At 38.3% G+C, this 17,610-nt stretch overlaps 1 protein-coding gene across 8 annotated transcripts in view; it reads right to left on the reverse strand.

The window, feature by feature from the left end:
* Positions 1-17,610, reverse strand: part of KMT2C (lysine methyltransferase 2C) — a 188,356-nt gene that overhangs the window by 141,479 nt on the left and 29,267 nt on the right. For all 8 annotated transcript variants that reach the window (XM_054273841.1, XM_054273845.1, XM_054273848.1 and 5 more), the window contains one exon: positions 494-582. In XM_054273841.1, coding sequence (XP_054129816.1) covers positions 494-582 — 89 coding nt within the window. The remainder of the gene's footprint in view (positions 1-493; positions 583-17,610) is intronic.

Raw genomic sequence — 17,610 nt, forward strand, 5'->3', positions numbered from 1 at the left:
AAGCATTTGGGTACCACCACAACAAATATTTACCAAAGCAAGAGCAGAGATTTATCCTGTTTCCTAAGCAGCAGCAGGAAGCATTAGCATTTGGTTATCCTGGTTATCCCTTTGGTATATAGTCTGCTGTAGTTAGCTGAAGACACAGGTCAATAAGTAGTAGTGTATTTTGGCAGGTATTCAAAAAACAGCAGCTGCCACTTCAGAGCATTTATTTTTGTTAGATACAGCCTTGCAAAAGTGGGAGAAAAACCTCTACATATCTACACTACAGAGAGATTCCCATTACACTATTTAAAACTAATAGCTTCAATAGCTTTAAATTAATATAGGTTTAAATATCAAGGTTTTTTCCTTTTAATTCTTCCCAAATGGCACATCTTGTACTACAAAATGGAAGAACTATTTCTTGTCTACCAAGGTTCTGCATAACTAAATGCATTTCTGAGAGAGAAGCAATACCCAGAGAGCATCAGCACTATATTCTCAGTACCTGTTTCCACAGTGTTTTCTGTTTCTGCTGCCTCCAAACCATCCATACTGTCTTCATCCTCCACTGCAGTTTTTCCTCTACTCCGAGGCCTGCAAACATAAGAAGGAAAAACTCTTTTTAGACTGAAAGCATTTGTAAAATTATTAAAAATGTAAAAGCAAGTGTAAAATTCTTAAAAGTTATTTAAATCCCTTCATTTAGAGGGAAGAATGTCAGCACTTAATTATGCAACATTCAAGGTAACCCATTACTTCAGTCTTGTACAAACTGGAAACTTCCTCCCCTTTTTCCCCGTTCTAGGTTTATGTCCCCAGCAAGGTACACTTGAGTCAGCAGCTGGCCCTTTAATTTTATCTGATTCTTCTTACAAGAAAAACACAATAATGAACTTATACTGATCAAACAACAGACTAACTCAGCCAGGTTGTGACACAAGCAACCTGTCTGCTCCATGTAAAATGTAACTATAGACAGGTAGGAGAGAACACTGTCCAAAATCTGGGCAGCAGCTACTATAAAATAGAGACTGATCCACACAGAGCACCCTTGGAAGAAATTTCCATAGAATAATAATGACGCTAAAGCAATGAAACTGAAACACACATTATTTTCAGTGAAACAATATTTTGACACATGAAGTAAAATGTTATGAGAGATGACTAGATGTCATCACATTAAAAAAGTCATCACGTGAGGACAGCCTGTCAAAACTAAAATACCTGACAGATTTGTTTCAATTTCAACCAAGGTCTGACGGAAAGCAGACAGGTTTGTGCCACAAATTCCAGCCTTTTTTCCCTGCCTGGCTCTTCAGTAACTATCATGGTGGGCTGTTGAGAAGCCCAGGCATCCAGATTCCCAGCTGTTCAGCAGCCCATTTGAAAGGGAGCCAAGAGCTTGGCAACTCGCCTCCCAAATTTTCAGGCTACTTGGCAACCTGCCTGGCATGCTGACGGAAAGCCTGGGAGACCCTGGGAGCTTCTGATTCCAAGTACACAAATTTTGAGCAGTTTGGGGCATCTCAGCAGTTCCAACGTCCAGAGCTCCCAGGCAACCATTCACCCAACCAACACGCCTTGAATGGGCAGGCCAGCACGGGCACCCCGCCTGCCCCCCCAGACAAAACCCCTCCAGTTCCTCTTTCACAGAGCGCTCTGAAAGGTTTGGGTTTAGTTCTGCATTGGGGAGAAAAGGTTTTGGGGTTTTTTTTTTGAAGCGATTAAATCATTCCAAAACCAGCATTTCCTTTTTTTGTACAGTCTGTTATAGCACTTTGGTCCATCCAAACTATTTCCGCAGGACTGGAGCTGCTAAGTCAGCCACAGAAGAAATGCTATCATGCAATGCCTTTGGCTGTCCTGGATCAAAGAACTGGGCAGAGCTGGAACCATCTCTGGAGTCTGTGCAGGTTGCTCTCCTGCTAGAAAAGGATTGACTCTCTTGGACTACCTAGCAAGACAACTCCTTCAGACTGTGTTGGGACCATTTTAGTCTCTGTGAAGGAGGAAAGGAAGAATTAAAAGGAGGCTTAAACCAAAGTCTGAAAACCTCCCACTCAATTTACAAAGGAGCTGCGTGAAAAGGAAAAGCAAGAAGAGATTAAGGACAGGAGGACTTTTCTTGGCACGCCTATAAAATTTGCTCAGGACAATGCTGAAAAACGTGAGCACACATGGAACCCTAGGGATTACAAGGTTATTGCTCCCCTAGCCTGCTTATCCATAAGCAGTGAAGCACACCCAAAACACACAAAATAAGTAACAGCCTTCTTATGAGAGACAGAAGCATCCCCTCCACTTACTTGCCACTTTACAAGCTCCCAGTGTAGTCTCTTAAAACCCACGTTTCACAAAAATTCCAATCAGAATAAACTGCACAGCAACCAGAAGAAACTGCCTTGCAGTCCTCCCTGCAGCCACTGCATCAGCCCATCCAGGAGTACAGTGACCAGTGAGCAGCCTGAATGGGGACACGTTTTGGAAGTGGGAATGACACAAACACTGCTGGCAGTAGCATCTGAGACGGTCACACAGATGGATTCCCATTTGTAACAAAGAGTAGGGAGCAGAGCAAATGGAATATCACAGCCACTGGATAGAACAGGCTCTTAGAGCAAGACCGAGTTACAGCACGGAGGGTAACACTCCTCTAACACTGAGAAAAACAAAGCAGCAGGTAAAGAAGCCAAAAGCTTTCAAGCATTAAATTTCTTGCAGTTCTTCGCAACATCCCAGCACATCATCCAGCACCAGTGAAAGGACAGGAATGCAGGTGAGTGAGAACACTTCCCTTGCTGCAGGAATGCTCTAAAGCTTTACACAACACAATCAGCTAAGGACAGGGATTATTTCTAAATCCCATCCCAATTATTCTTCTACCAACTACCTGTCTGCAATGCAAAGTTACAAGTCCATACTAAACAAGGATTACTGCAAAATCATCACAAACATCAATGATAATTCTACTTTTTCACAGATATCCCTTTTCAGTATTCCCCAACACAACCCTGGAGGCAAAACTTGCTGGATAGTGGAAGATGATGATTGTTTATGTTTATTTAATCATTTACAGATGAGTTTAGATTTGCTACTGAACTACAGCTCATGTATTAAACACCAAAGTACCTCACAAAATCTTTTCAAACATTTTGTTTAAACAAGAGCAGTATTCGTGCCTTGAACTCCCTATTTTATTTTAGCAACCTATTTAACACTAAGGAAAAACCGAGGTTCCAATTTATTAAACAGAGCTGGTTCTTTCAGCAGAAGATATAACCATATCTGGTGCTTCCTTGCTATTCCCCTTCCCCAAATATTCTACAAAAAAACCTTCTTAATGTTGTGCAGGTTTTAAATAAAACTGAAGAAACAGTGGAAAACATGGTAGATTATATCATTAACTCATTTTTGCTGCTTACATTCATTTCCCAATCATCAGAAGAGATTTTATAGCCTACAAATTTATGTTTGGCTTAGAGCAAAAAAATAATTCAAGTCACAAAACAGTGAAATATACACTGTACTGACAACTATAATTTAATGTTTCCACAACAAATGCCATTTGAGAAGGCCATACAGCACACCTAATCACTGCAATCAGCATTTGTAATAAGAATGGATTGTTTCATGTTATTTGCACTAAGTTTAAACATTTTATTTAATAGTTTTATACATAAAGCTTTTGGCTGGTTTGCATAACACTGCATTTTTCCACTCACAAACCCTGTTAATTTTTTTTTCCTCTACACTCATTTCCATTTGCCCTTAAATACAGAGGGAAAAGCAGCCTGTGCTCCATTCTTTGCCTTGGCTTCTTCTCCAGTTCATCCTTCCGAAGGAAGATGTGAGAAGGAAATAGGGGAAAGATGGCATTGAGGGCCAGTTTTTACAGTCCTAAAGCAATTATGAAACAACAGCCCATGACTACTGCCTTTCACCCACACAAAGCCAGGCAGTCCTAAAACATAATTGTTGTATTGGACACCACAACCTCAGTTCTGCTCAAGATCCTGCAGCCCAACCCCAAACTTTCCTACCAGAAGGAGCAACTCCATCACCCTGCAGAACCCCCAGCAGCTCAGAAATATTGAACACAGACAAGCCACCACAGACCCAGAACAGAATGTACAGGCAGAGCCTGACCAACGCACACTCTGGCAGAAAACAATAAATATCAGTCAGTGGGCAGGCAGGGAGCTTGGGACAGGGGCTGAAGGGCTGCCAAGGCCCCTGCCAGGCCTTCCTTGCCTGCCTTTTTCCTACAACAGAGGTCAATTTAGAAGGAAAAAAATACAAGAGCACATCCATTTCTGCTCAAAAGTACAGATCTGCTGAGAGAAATGCAACCTCTTGAAGTGCTTAAAGCATGTTCAGCATTTTATGGAATAAAGTCAACAACAAAAACAAAACTATACGTTTTTTATTAATACAGGACTCCATTTGAATATAATTACTGTCTACAATAATTTTACCCCTATTTCAATAAAATAGAGTAATTTATCAAAATCCTTTGTGACCTACTCTTAATTTTTTTTATCAATTAGCTTTTTTAGCTAATGCCTTCGTTAATCTCCATCTTTAAATATACCAAGGTAAACAAAAATCTCGTAATTCTTCTCTGGGTAAGCAACTAATTAAATTTAGCCCTGAGGGGGAAGAAAAGCCCAGAAAAAACCTTTCACAGGGCTCAGCAGAGCATTAGGTACTCCCTGTGCACAGGGGGAAGGCCCTGCTGAGGCTGCCTCAAAGCCCTGAGGACTTGGATACCACTGGGAGATCACCAGGTACCTGAACAGCTTCTGCTGAGTGCACACAGAGCAGCATGGGAGAGAATGGAAAAGCCTCTTATTCACCTGACACTAATGAGATACTGTTTATTTTCTTCTCTTTTCTGCATGACTGGGGTTTTTTTTGGGTGTTTTTTTTTTTGTTGTTTTTTGAAAAGTCACAGCAACAGCACCATAACTGGACAAGTACAATGTAGGTCAAAAGTACATCTTGGATCTTATTCTTTCCACAAAGTGATCAGGGATAAGGCCATGGGCCAACATTTCCTGGAACACATGAAATCACTGACAAAGCTACTATCCTCAGATGCCTGTCACTGCCAGGACTAGTTTATGATTACCCAGAAGTTGCTGCCAGACCCCAGTTTCTGAAAGTCTTCCCTAAGTTGCTACCAACAAACCCACGTGACAGCTCATTCAACACCATCTATCAAAACTACCCTACTCACCCCATGCATTTTTTTCCAGGCTTATAAAAACAGGTACACATGATCCACTCAAGAGCTGACTCCTTTTTCCAAAATGTTGAAACCTCTACATCATTCAGAAAAGAAACCACCTTCCTTCATATACTTTGCAAACCATGGAGCAAACTGATGGCACTAAATATATAAAACAGGGTTAATAACCTTAAAAAGCAGTGCAACATCTGGGATACAGTAACATCCTATACCAGCACAGATGTCTTGTTAAACGAACATCTGTCCACAGCCTTACTCTGGAAGATGGTACAGGAATGATTTACAAAAAGGTTCAATTAGTGCTGCCATCAGCACGGCTAGTCACAAATTAATGTTCACAGGCACCTCCACCAGTGAAAGCTGTTACCCTCTTTTCAAGAATCTTTTTAACAGGTGTGCAAAAGCCACATGCTCCCACTACACTACTGCTGAACCGTGGAGCCCTAAATACAGCTGTAAAAGTTTAACTGTGCTTAAGTAGGGGCTAAAATACTCAAGGTTCAGCTGGTAGCCCCAAGCAAAGAGAACCACAGCAAGCAAGAATCATTCATGGAAATACCTATGAGGAAAGATGTAGTTTTTTTCCCTCTCTAAACACTACTTGATTACTTCTAAGAGTTGAGAAATCTTCATTACTTCTAAGAATTGAGAAAATTCTACATCCAAGTCTCAATAAAATGAAGAGCACAGCTCTGGAAGCAAGGAAGATGCCATCTAGCTAGAATAAACTTCAATAGACCTAAACATTAACAAGCCTAAAATAGGAAACTCACTCCTATATTGACTCCAGCTTCAAACTGATTCTGATTTACAAGATTCTTCTTCACAGGATTTTTTAATTGAGTTATCAGTAACAGGTGAAAATGTTTACTGCATTTGCCCTCACTGTTCCCTTGTCTTTTCTTTTGTACAGGGTAAAAAAAATAATGCAACATGTAGTTTCTTTCTATTTACTTCTTATGTTATATATGTGTATACTAAAAGCTGAGGGATGCTGATGCATGGGAAAGATGTGCAACAGAAACATGACAAGTGAAAGGTGACAAAAAGTTGACTGTTTACTAATAGAGAGAAGTGAAAACTCTTGTTTAACATCTGCTGAACCAGACTTTATTAAGATCTCATTGAACTAGCACCAACTTCAGTTTCATTATTAAAACATCTCAAAAATACACTTGATATTGCCTATTAGTCTCTTGGTACAATCAAAGACAAGTGTGTTTCTTATTAATTTTAATTTATAAAGCATAATAATCTAAATAAAACACTCCATCAAAGAGAAGTGACCCAGCTTACATTTAAAACCAAAATATTGCAACTTCCCATCTTAGACCTCTTCTAGCCAGTAACGATCCAAAAAACATTATTCAGTCACTCAACGTTATTCCTTTACTCAGGCTAAAACATCTTCAGAGCTGAAACTTTTTCACATCTATTTTTAATGCAGTTACTACTGAAAGCAATAAACACCTGGAAAAAAAATTACAGCCTTTGAGATCAGGATGTCTGATAAAAAGTGTAAAAAGAAGCTACCTCCATTGGACAATTCTCAGCTTAACTTTTCCAGTACTCCCCTGTGACAGGGAGATTTGTCAAAGATTTCCTACACTGCCCAAAGAAATGCAAATATAATTCTTTTAAAGATTATTTGTACCAAATACCATAGATGCATCTTTGTTTTCATTCCAGAGTACAGTCAGTGCTGACATAAATGCAAAGGAAACCCACAGGTAAATGCAGAGCTCTTGAGGAAACAAGGCTGAGAGAGGCTGGGAGTGAAGTATCAAAATGGATCTGCATTGCATAGTTCTAATGATTTAAAAGCCAAATAAATTAGTGTATTTGAGCAATTGGTTTATCTGTATTTCTGACTTCAATTGTCCTCACACAGGACAATTGTAATATTCATTGTCCTTACCTGCACTATGGAAGTTCTCAGGCCCAAATTGGTGCAAAATTACTTTCCATGGGAGACTGAGAAAAGGCAAATAGGATGTGCTGCCTGCAGGCACTAGTCATAAGACTGTCTACCCAAATCAAAGAGCATTAGGAATGTCACCACACTGCTGAAAAATCTTAACTCAGTTTTGTGGAAGGCCACCAGATCCAGGAGGCTGAAGCTGCACTCTGTTGAGTGATGAAGCTGATCTGGACAAAGCCACCACATTCAGTACTTTCTCAGTTCATCCCTGATGCCATTTACAGTTGTTCAGTTTGAGTCTGGAACTGCTCTTTTGAGAGATAAAGCTGAAGAAGGCTATCATAGCTAAAACAGAGCTTTATTAACAATCTCAAGACCATGAAGTCTTCTTCCCAACTTGTTGCCCATTTGAGAACATCCTCAATGGGTTGGCAGTAGAGACAGACGGTCACACCAGCCAAAGACCAAACCAGGAAGATTCAGTATCACTGATTACCAGTTCATTAACAGTTGCAGGTACATAAAATAATCTATTTTTCACATGAGCCCATAAAATACCCAAGAAGTTACAGCTCTGCTACAACCAATTATGGCCTGAGATACTGACAATAAACCTATTACACTGCAAGGACTTCTGCACACTTTTTTGTGAAACCATTACATGAGAAATCTGAGTTGGATGTTCAAAGTATGGAGCCAGGCTGCCTGATCCACATGTATGGACTTCAGATTTGGAGACTGTTCCAACAACAGAGTGAGAAATCATAGAAAAGGCTTTCAGATCTTTTAACTTTCTTTTTTACTTTTTACTTTTCAAACTGACTGCTTAGACATCTATAAATTCTGTAAGTGAAAATTGCCTTCAGTCAACTATCTGTCACATTAACCCAGCAATGCACAGCACCAGAAACTGCTACAGGTTCTTCTTTCTCAGGAACCACATTCCCACTGATATGCAGCCTCGCTTATAGTTTTAGTTCCCTAACACCAAACATTTTACGTGCAGACCTGAACAATTATACACTTTTCAGAAAAAATTGTAAAAACTTCAGATGCCATTACAACACATTATGGATCTGCAGTTTTGCAGAAACTACATCCTTTCTATATTTGTTACCAATGCACTTGGCCACGTTCACTAACATAACGATGCAAAACAACATACTAGAACTGCAGCACTTGTAATATTTTTAAAAACCTTTTCTATAATCAAATTAAAACAATTATTTGGGAGCACCAAGAGCTACCAAGTAGAGGTACCTGTAAGCTTCCAATCCCAGTAAGTTCTGTTTATCTACCTGGCTCCAGACTGGATAATGGCTCTGCCTTTGTCGCTGCCCCAGACAACAGTTAGTGCGAAGCACTTTGGTAAATTTGCTAAATAATCTTTAGCAAGTCCACTGACTGTTTTCACATGCTCTCTTTTGACAAACAAAGAGAATGAAATGGCAACATGAACAGCTGAGAGATCACTGGCATTGTGAAGAGCACAAATTTCTAATCTCGGTGAGACTTTCACGTGTGAAAAATTCAGCCTGCACCATTCACCACTGCTCTTGTCTACACTCCTCTGTCCTCTAAGTCAACAAAACTGCATCAAAATATGCTCCTGCATCCAACACTGCATTTTCCTGATGGGAAGCATAAGCATCCACTTCCATCTAACACAAGCCTTGTTTCTCCATGACGACGGGCTATGCCAAGTTCCAACTCCTCCAATCTTGTGAACAGCCATGGTGCCCAGAATTTTTTACCCATATCAGCACCAAGCTCATGTCTTTTTTAAGAATTACCCAGCTCCTTGTTCTTTCACACGCTGCAGGGTTTGCCTGCTACTCTCTTCTGAATAAAGGTGGCAACACAATGGTGAGGGCTGTAATTCTCATGTCTGGTGATTTCAGGATCCTGTACATAAAATTCAGCGGATCTGAGTCATCACGCATGAGAAACAGCTGCCAAGTACTTGGAACTTGGTAGAAGTTTTGGTCTCTGTGAACAGATTTTTGTAATTTTAGCACCATTAATTAGAAGTCATTTTCAAAGAGTTCCTTTTGGAACTTTGCAGTCTGACAGAGTCTCATCACAGGAACATGGTGAAGATTCTTGCAAATGCATTTGTCTCCTTAAAGTTAAATATCCTCACTGGATATACTTAAGTGCCAGGTGAAGGCTGTGCTCTCTGTCACTCAGCCACACACAGTGCAGGTGTACAAACAATCCAATACTAAAGTTTTTACTCAGAAAAGTGTTTTTATACCCAGCAAGTGCCGTCTGCATACACTGATTATACAGTGTTGTAACCACTGCTTTTATTCATCATTAATTCAGCTCAGACGCTCAAAAAAGGATGCAAATATTCAACTATCTTATATTTTAGATAAACTAACCTGACTCACATCACATCATTTTGAGAGGTTTCCAGATCTTACATCTATCAAAATGCATTAGTCAGCTCAGAACATCTCATGCTTTCTCATCGAATAAAGCTCAGAATCTTTTGTCTCAAGTCACTTTTGCTAATGTCTTCAGACTTCACAGTAAACACAAATCTTCCTACAGATTACATGGACAATAATTCCATTCCTTCTTATGTTTTTGAAATGTTTCTGATGCCACTAATACAACAAAAAAAACCCAACACCCTTCTCTCCCTCAGGTATGTGTTACAGGATTTCCTGAGAAAGCATCTATCCACCAATTTCACCTGAAATTATGATTACAAAAAGCAAAGAACCACCTCTGGGCAAAAATTTCAGTGTATTTAACCTTAAACAAGCATTTAAGCTTCAACTAGAAGGATCAGGACATGAAAGCAAGGGCAGTACCCAAAGAGCTATAAATAACCTGCTTTTATACAAGATGCTGGCCTAGAATACATTAGATTGAATTTTCTTTATAATACTCAAATTAATTGATGGCATGTAAGAAAAGCAGTTCTTGCATGTCAACCACGATTTGTCATTATCCATCTAAAATGGATTTAGACAGGAAAAAAACACAACAGAAATGAATGTCATATCACCACATATCTTTTCCATCTGTTAGCACCCTTAGTGCTCCTTATAAAGAAATACATTTTTATTTCAGATAATGTCAACAAGTATTATGAAATATTTCTCTTTCAATAAAACTGCTAAACCTAGGAAAGCCAAAGGGAAAAAACACAAGATCTGCTCACTAATTAAAAATCCATTAAAACTTAGTCAGAAGGCTTGGAAAACCTCAGAAGAATAAAAATAGATCTAAGAAGAAAATGGGCAATGGAATCAGATGGGTGTCAGTGTATATTTATAATTCACATGAATTGTTTTCCTTTTAACAAAATTGTTTTCAAACTAGATGTAAAACCTAAAAGCCAGATCATGGAAACTATTTTTATACCAGAGTAAATAAAAGTCTGGAAATACAATTGTGAAATATAAACAACAATATAAGTAGCATAATAAGCAACACTCCATAGCACAGGCACAAGGAATACAGATTTTCAAGATCTTCAGAATACAAGATCTTCAAACACCTCTAAAAGCTTCTGTATGAACAGGCATATCAATCTCTAGGGGTGCTGATGAGGTAGAAATTCTAAGGTTTTTGTTAATAATTCTGCTAACAGTAATGTGCCTAAACCCTTTTTTCATCCCTGAAGAAGAGTCTTCTAAACTGGAGTCACAAATTTGCCTTCTGACAATTACAGACAGCTTACAAATAGCTCCAAGTAATTATAATGAGAGAATTTTCAAAGTTCTGTACAGAGAATTGTTAAACTACCATTATTATTTGGGACAATGATCATTGCTGTTCACCAAAATTTCACCTATTTTTATTTGAGACTACTACCAACTATACCAGACTGCTTTCTGTATTTTTTCTCCATGACAGACTTCTGTCCTTTAATATTAAATACATTAATTAATGCTACTTTTTTAAATTATTGGGTGGGTTATTAATTTTTTTCAGGTCTTAGTTCCTCATTTCTTTAGTATACTCTTAAAGAAAACCTTTTAAAAAGTGAAGTTAATAAAAGGATGGTGTTTCCAGCACCTGATGCCAGAGGAGTTCTCCTACCTGCTGATCACCTTCACTGTCCCACCCTGCCCAGGCTGTGTCAGAACTGCCAGCAGAGAGTGATCTACTGCTCAGCCTACGTCATATGATACAGGTCAGAGTTATAAACAAAATCGTCCCTGTGTCACATGAGAGGGGCGCGTCCCCAGCCAACCCTGCTGCAGCAACCACTACAATGGAAGTCATCCAAGAGGACCAACTGATACCTCCAGGTCAAGTTCCTTTGAGGCCACCATCCAAGGACACCAGGCTGCAAGCTCATTCCATTTGCTGCCCTGCAACTTGCACAACGTCCCCAAGTTCTGCAATTTCTCTCCAGCTGCACAAATATACCCAGTTGTAACATTTAAATGTGGTTTTTAGTGTAATAACAAACAAATTCTCAAAATCTAAGCTCACTGTGGAGAAAAACACGAAAATGTTCAAGATTCAAACATGCAGATATGGCAACTTACAAATTATATTAAGTTGAATTAGCACTGATTGAATTTATACCCAATTTCAAAAGAGATAGTTTTCAACCCCATCACTTTGCTTCATTCATTAGAGGCTCATGAAAGTCTGTGCTGGAAGCAGCCAGGGAGAGAGCAGTGGTAGGAAAGGGTTACTGGAGAAGGAGGAGAGAAAATAAAGCCAGTGGAGCTTCTTTTAGTGACAGTGCAAGTAATGCTGTCTAAAAGGATTTGGAAATCATAATCTGAATCCCTTTGCTTCCTAACTTTTTTTCTTTTTTTGCAAACCACCAGAAAAAAAAGTAATGAAAATAATCAGAAATGATACTGTAGCTGATTTATAATGGGACTATTTGTATATTTACCTAATCTTTTCTGAGCACAGACCTTCTGGAATGACAGCTTCTTAGATATTTATACTTTTATTTCAGCTTGCTTTTTACATATACACATATGCTTCTAATTAACATTTACAGCATGGAAATTCAGTTCTACTCACCAGACCACACCATGGAGCCTTAAAAATTATCTTAATCAAACATTTCAGAAGTACTTTCAGGTATAAAAAGCTGGCAGAGCAGCTCTGAAAGAGCTATACTGGCAACCACTTGTGAAGATGACACAAATAGGAAAGCACATACATGAAACTTAATGGCCCTAAAGCTACTCATGTTTATCCAAGTCCTGCCTTGGTGTCACAACAGGACAGAGCAGTTCCTACTCACAGCCACACAACAGTGTTAAAATAATTATTTTTTTTTTCTTTAAAAGTATTCTGCATAATTTTTTTTTTGCAGTATTTTTGCACACTGAAATTTCTCCTTGAAGTATCTGAAAGCCTTTATGCTAACAAAAAGAGCTGCAATTGAAGTATGCCTTGGCTTCAGAACCTTAGAAACCATTTGTCTTTTGCAATCAATGCATTAAAGATAACGTTTGAAAAGAATCTTCAACCACAAAGGTGTTCAACATTCATTACACCATCCCTGGAAAAGCTGCTACAGGGAGTGCAATGAGAACAGAGGTCTGACTGCTCACAGATTCAGTGGACACAATGCCAGAATCATTATCCATGCCAGCCCAATATCCCTAACCATCACTCAATAACCGGAATTGATTGAAGCCCATCTTTCAGAAAGCCACTCACTTTGCCATTCCCTTTGTCGTTTGTTCCTCCTTCTGAATTCGTGCTCATTTCCTTTGTCAACTTCTCTGGTTTCAGCTTTCAACCACTGGTTCTTGTCCCTTTTCCTCTTACATCAGGGATCCCTTAAGAGCTCAGTGTTTTCTCTGCCACAGATATCACTCACTGTTCTCTAACTACTACTGGTTTTTAGGGTTTAAATCCCCCATGCCCATAAATAAACACACTGAGCATCTCTACCTTCCTCCCCAAAGCAATCTTCTCCAAGCTTTCTACAATCTCTGGTCCTTTTCATGACTTTTTGCCAATATTTCGGTCTTTCAGCCATGGATATCTGAATCACATGGAAATGGCAAGCAGCAAATCTCACAATCTCTATGATAAACAGAGCTTCAGCGCACAGCCACAAACATCCCACACTTCAAATCTCTTGCCAGAAATGCTCCTTTTTCTGGACTGCAACCCCATCCCTAAATCTCTACATGGCAACATCATCCCCTCTCCTTATTCTGAAGAGCATTTTAACTGCTCTTCTGCCTCTTCTCTGTGCTCATCCATGTCCTTCCATATCCAGATTTCAACAGCAGTAATTGTTATTAATATTGACTAATACCAGACTTCACTGCTGGAGGACCACCCAAAAAACCCAAAGCAAAGCCATGACAGCTCCCAAAGACAACAAAGTGCTTGGTCAGCCAGTCCTTAAACCAATTACTGCAGGCTTTATTCCACTGAATAATTCAAACAAATAGTTTTAATCAGAGTATAAAACACTGTTAAGCCCAGTACCTTTAGAGAAATCCATTTACATTACATCTTCATAGAAAACGATGGATAAAGGACCACATCAGATGACCTAATACCTACATCAAAGGCAACTTGTAAAACTCACAAAGTGGATAAAAGGATGAAAAGGAAGGGAAAGAATAAAAAAAAGCCCACCAAACCTAAGAGTTCCTGCCTCTAGAGAACACAGCAAATGTCTTTATTTCTAAAACAAAAAGTATCCATATCTGCCCAAAAGTCACACCTTCCACACTGCCATCATTTCAGTGCAAACCATGGGATTTCACTATCTCACAGAAGTGAGCAGTGTGTATTTCAATACACTTTGTAGCATAATAAAATATTCTACCGAAATTACAAGATCTAAAAAACAATTACTTTATTGCTTCTTACAACTTTTTCACTGTAAAATTCAACTCCAAGGTAGTAATTGGCAGGGACAAAATTATGTAGCAATTAGGGCATGACAGCAAAAGCAAACAAGAACTGAAAATGGGTTCGACACTTCTGGTAACAAGCAGGTAATTATCACAGCAGCTTGAAAGGGGCATAATCAACCAAACTGACATCATCCCTCCCACATAATAAAATGTGAAATCCCTTTACGTGCAGTGTAGCTCTTACACACAGCTGGTAAATGCTGCTAGTCTAGTCTCGATGTTTGTGTCTGCAGAGCAGCTGAGGTTACATTTGGGATGGTTCAAGAATGGATAATTTTATTTATTTATTTAGGATGGTAATAGCTATTACATGTTTTCATCCGATGTGGATTACACATACTATCACGAGACAACACTATTTTATAAAATTGCCCTCTCTTTTCTGAGTATAACTTTGTTTTCAAACTTCCTAAGAAAGAGAAGAAAAATCTCTGCCTACCATTACATTTTCACCATCATCTACAAGATAGAACAGGTTTAATATTTTTAACATAGAAATAGAAAGTGGCTGGTTTTAAATATGCTTCATTCTTAACTACTCTATTTTACCAGCAACACTTTTTTCCCCAGGATGCATTTGTTTAAACTCAGGTGTGAACATTAACTGCTGTCTCAAAGCAGCACTGTGCCGTGGACATGCCTGTTGTTATCTCAACAGTGTAACTGCAAAATAAACAGTAACTATTCATCTTCATCATGTATTTGAAGCAATTAAAACACGATTTTAAAACCCATTCATTTATCTGCTGTGCCCTTTCAGCGCTATTTTACTGGGAGATTCTCACTCATCAGCCCAAACTGACTCTATCAATGGTGGCTGCTCCATCCCTCAGAGCAGGCTGGGGGGAGCCTCCTTCTCCCCTGTTTTGTATATTCCTACCCCGTGTTCTTCTCCATTTTCTCTCTCTTTGTGTTGACAAATCCATTTACCTCCACGCTGTCTGTCAATACCATTAACTCGCTGCTCCCACCTTTTTCCAGCTCATTAACAGCAAGGCCAGCCCAGCACTAATCCCCAAGTCTGCCGTTAACTATTTCCACACAGCTCCCACCTTTCCATGGCTTCCACTCCTTGCTCCTTGGATACCAGAAACTTCAAACACACCGGAATTGCAGCTCCGTTTGTATTGATTTTTCATTACAAATCTCCAAAAAACATTTACAGACTATCTGCACCTATCATTTTGTAAACTATGCTGCAAGTACCATAAGTAAAATGAATTATTAACCCTTATTTCCTTACCATTAAAAGCTCGGCACTAACACATCACAACATGAATTCTTCAGACAGTTGTTAAGCAATCTATTTTTTATCAATTTTTTTGTTATATTTAGACCTTTTTTTGCACAAAATTCTCACAAAGATAACACAAAGCTGGGTTCCTGGATCTCAGCTTCTGAAAAGTATTCAGGTAGTTTTGAGTATTCCTTATAAAAAATTAAATTTCATGAGTGTGTCACCTAAACATGGCATGCCTTGACTTGTGGAAGGTTTGATTTACTGACAAGTAAAGCAGATGTGGGCACACCAGGAGATATTTAATTGCTGCTATATGTTACTGACATGATAAAGATGTTAATACTATACCAAACCTGTCTTTTTTCCTGCATATCTAAACCATTTAAAATCTCAAATTATTTCAACAGGTTAAAATTGTTCAAGATGTATTATCAAGAATTCTCTAAACTATAGAGAATTTTATCACTATAAAGTGATAAAAACACAAGTTTATAATTTAAATCTATACTACAGCGAAAGGAACTACTACAACCTCAAAGCTAAAACGGATAAAGACTAAATAAAGACTTACAGAAATTCCAGGCCCCAAAAGTCCCAGAAAAAGCACATAAAATCATCTGATAAAGGGACAAATAATTGGTTTTCTCCTTGGCATCTGGATCCTACAGTAAAGGTAACATGCTTGGTTTGGGGTCCCTAAGGGAAACTTTATTAATCTAAACAGCTGGAAATAATGTTTTGTTGGGGAAAGTACAGTATTTTGAAGCAGAGATCCTTCCAATGAAAGCTCTGAGAAGATGCCAGGAAAATGAAGTTAATAGTAACACCAAAGATTTTACCTTCTCTATACACAGACACACCCCAACACCTTATTTTCTTCCAGCCAATTCTACATCTCAATCTGCAGATATGTTGAGGGTTTCTTTCTTCCAAAAATGAGATCAGAAGTTGAGGTTTAGCTTCCATTGGAAAACAAAAATAAACGTGGGCATGAGTCTCATTAGACACACCCCACATTAGCACACCCCAACACTTAATTTCTTGCAGAATATAACTAAGTTGGTAATGCACACCATAAGAACTTCAGCTTAACAAATAAAACAGTAACACTGACAAAGTGTTCTACCATTAAACAGAATTTCTTAGCAATGCCACTGAAATAGTGGCTAAGCTTAATACAAAATATCACCAAATATAAACTTTATTAGCTAAATACATTTCTGTTCTTCCTCCTCCAAGTCAAATGCAAGCCTGTTTACATGCTTAGCCTTGGATGAGCACATGAAAATAAAAATATATGAGTATGAGACCCTGACTCAAAACCATCCCAACGTGCACGTGCAGGGCTGAGTAATTAACCTGTGTAGTTTGTCAAGGACTGTCTAAAAGCCCTTTTGTTTTCATACATTCTGTTATCAGCATAATTCAGAGCATTTAGATGAAAAGCCTATATAATTCTAAACTCTTATAAAAGCTCTTTTTTTTTATGAAATCCTACAAATTCTGGTGAGCTCTTTATGAATTTTTCTGAGAAGAATTGTGTTCTTTCAGGTTTCCTTGGCCATAAATTTTATATTTGGGTTCACTCAAAAGAAATCATAAAAATTAAAACTGCTGAACCTACTAGCTAGTAAATATACCATCACTACAACAAAACAAGAAAGAATCCATCAATGGATTTGATTTTTAAATTAGTGACAGCACATCTTAGAAAGCATAATGCTGCAGAATGAATGGCAGGGTGAAAAAAATCTCTGAAAAATGTCATCCACTCCTAAACATCTCAAATAAAATTTGCTGCCCTATTGCACCAGATGCAAAATTCCATCTCTGCTGCCTTGTAGACACATGGAAGACTACAGGAACCAAGTTTCACACCATCAGGAAAATCATGGGCCAAATACAATGGTGATCTGACATGTTACTCACTTACACCTCAGTAAGAAAGGTTTCCTTTTTATCAAGAAAAACTTTCTTGATAAAAGAGATTCATTTTAAAGAGACATAACAAGAACTACCAAGCCAAACCAGTTTTTCATAGTAACAAATGTATCTAAAGAAAATGTACATAAAATAAATGTGACTCAGATAAGCAGCTACTATCAGTTTACTACAGGTACCATGTTTGAATAAAGCAAAATAAGTTAACAGTATTCTCCTACAATCAGATTTTTAATACTTGCATTAAATCTAAGGAAAACAGTAAACTGCTATTATACACTTTTAAAAACAAATTTATAATAAAGCTGAAGCTGCATCATAGAAAAAAAAAATAACAGCCAACAAAGTATTTAGAATTTTCCATCCTATTATTCAGGAAGATCTA

The sequence above is a fragment of the Melozone crissalis genome, unplaced genomic scaffold, assembly GCF_028551555.1.
Source record: "Melozone crissalis strain CALT ecotype California unplaced genomic scaffold, PUWL_Pcris_2 ptg000016l_1, whole genome shotgun sequence".
Classification (NCBI taxonomy): Eukaryota; Metazoa; Chordata; class Aves; order Passeriformes; family Passerellidae; genus Melozone; species Melozone crissalis.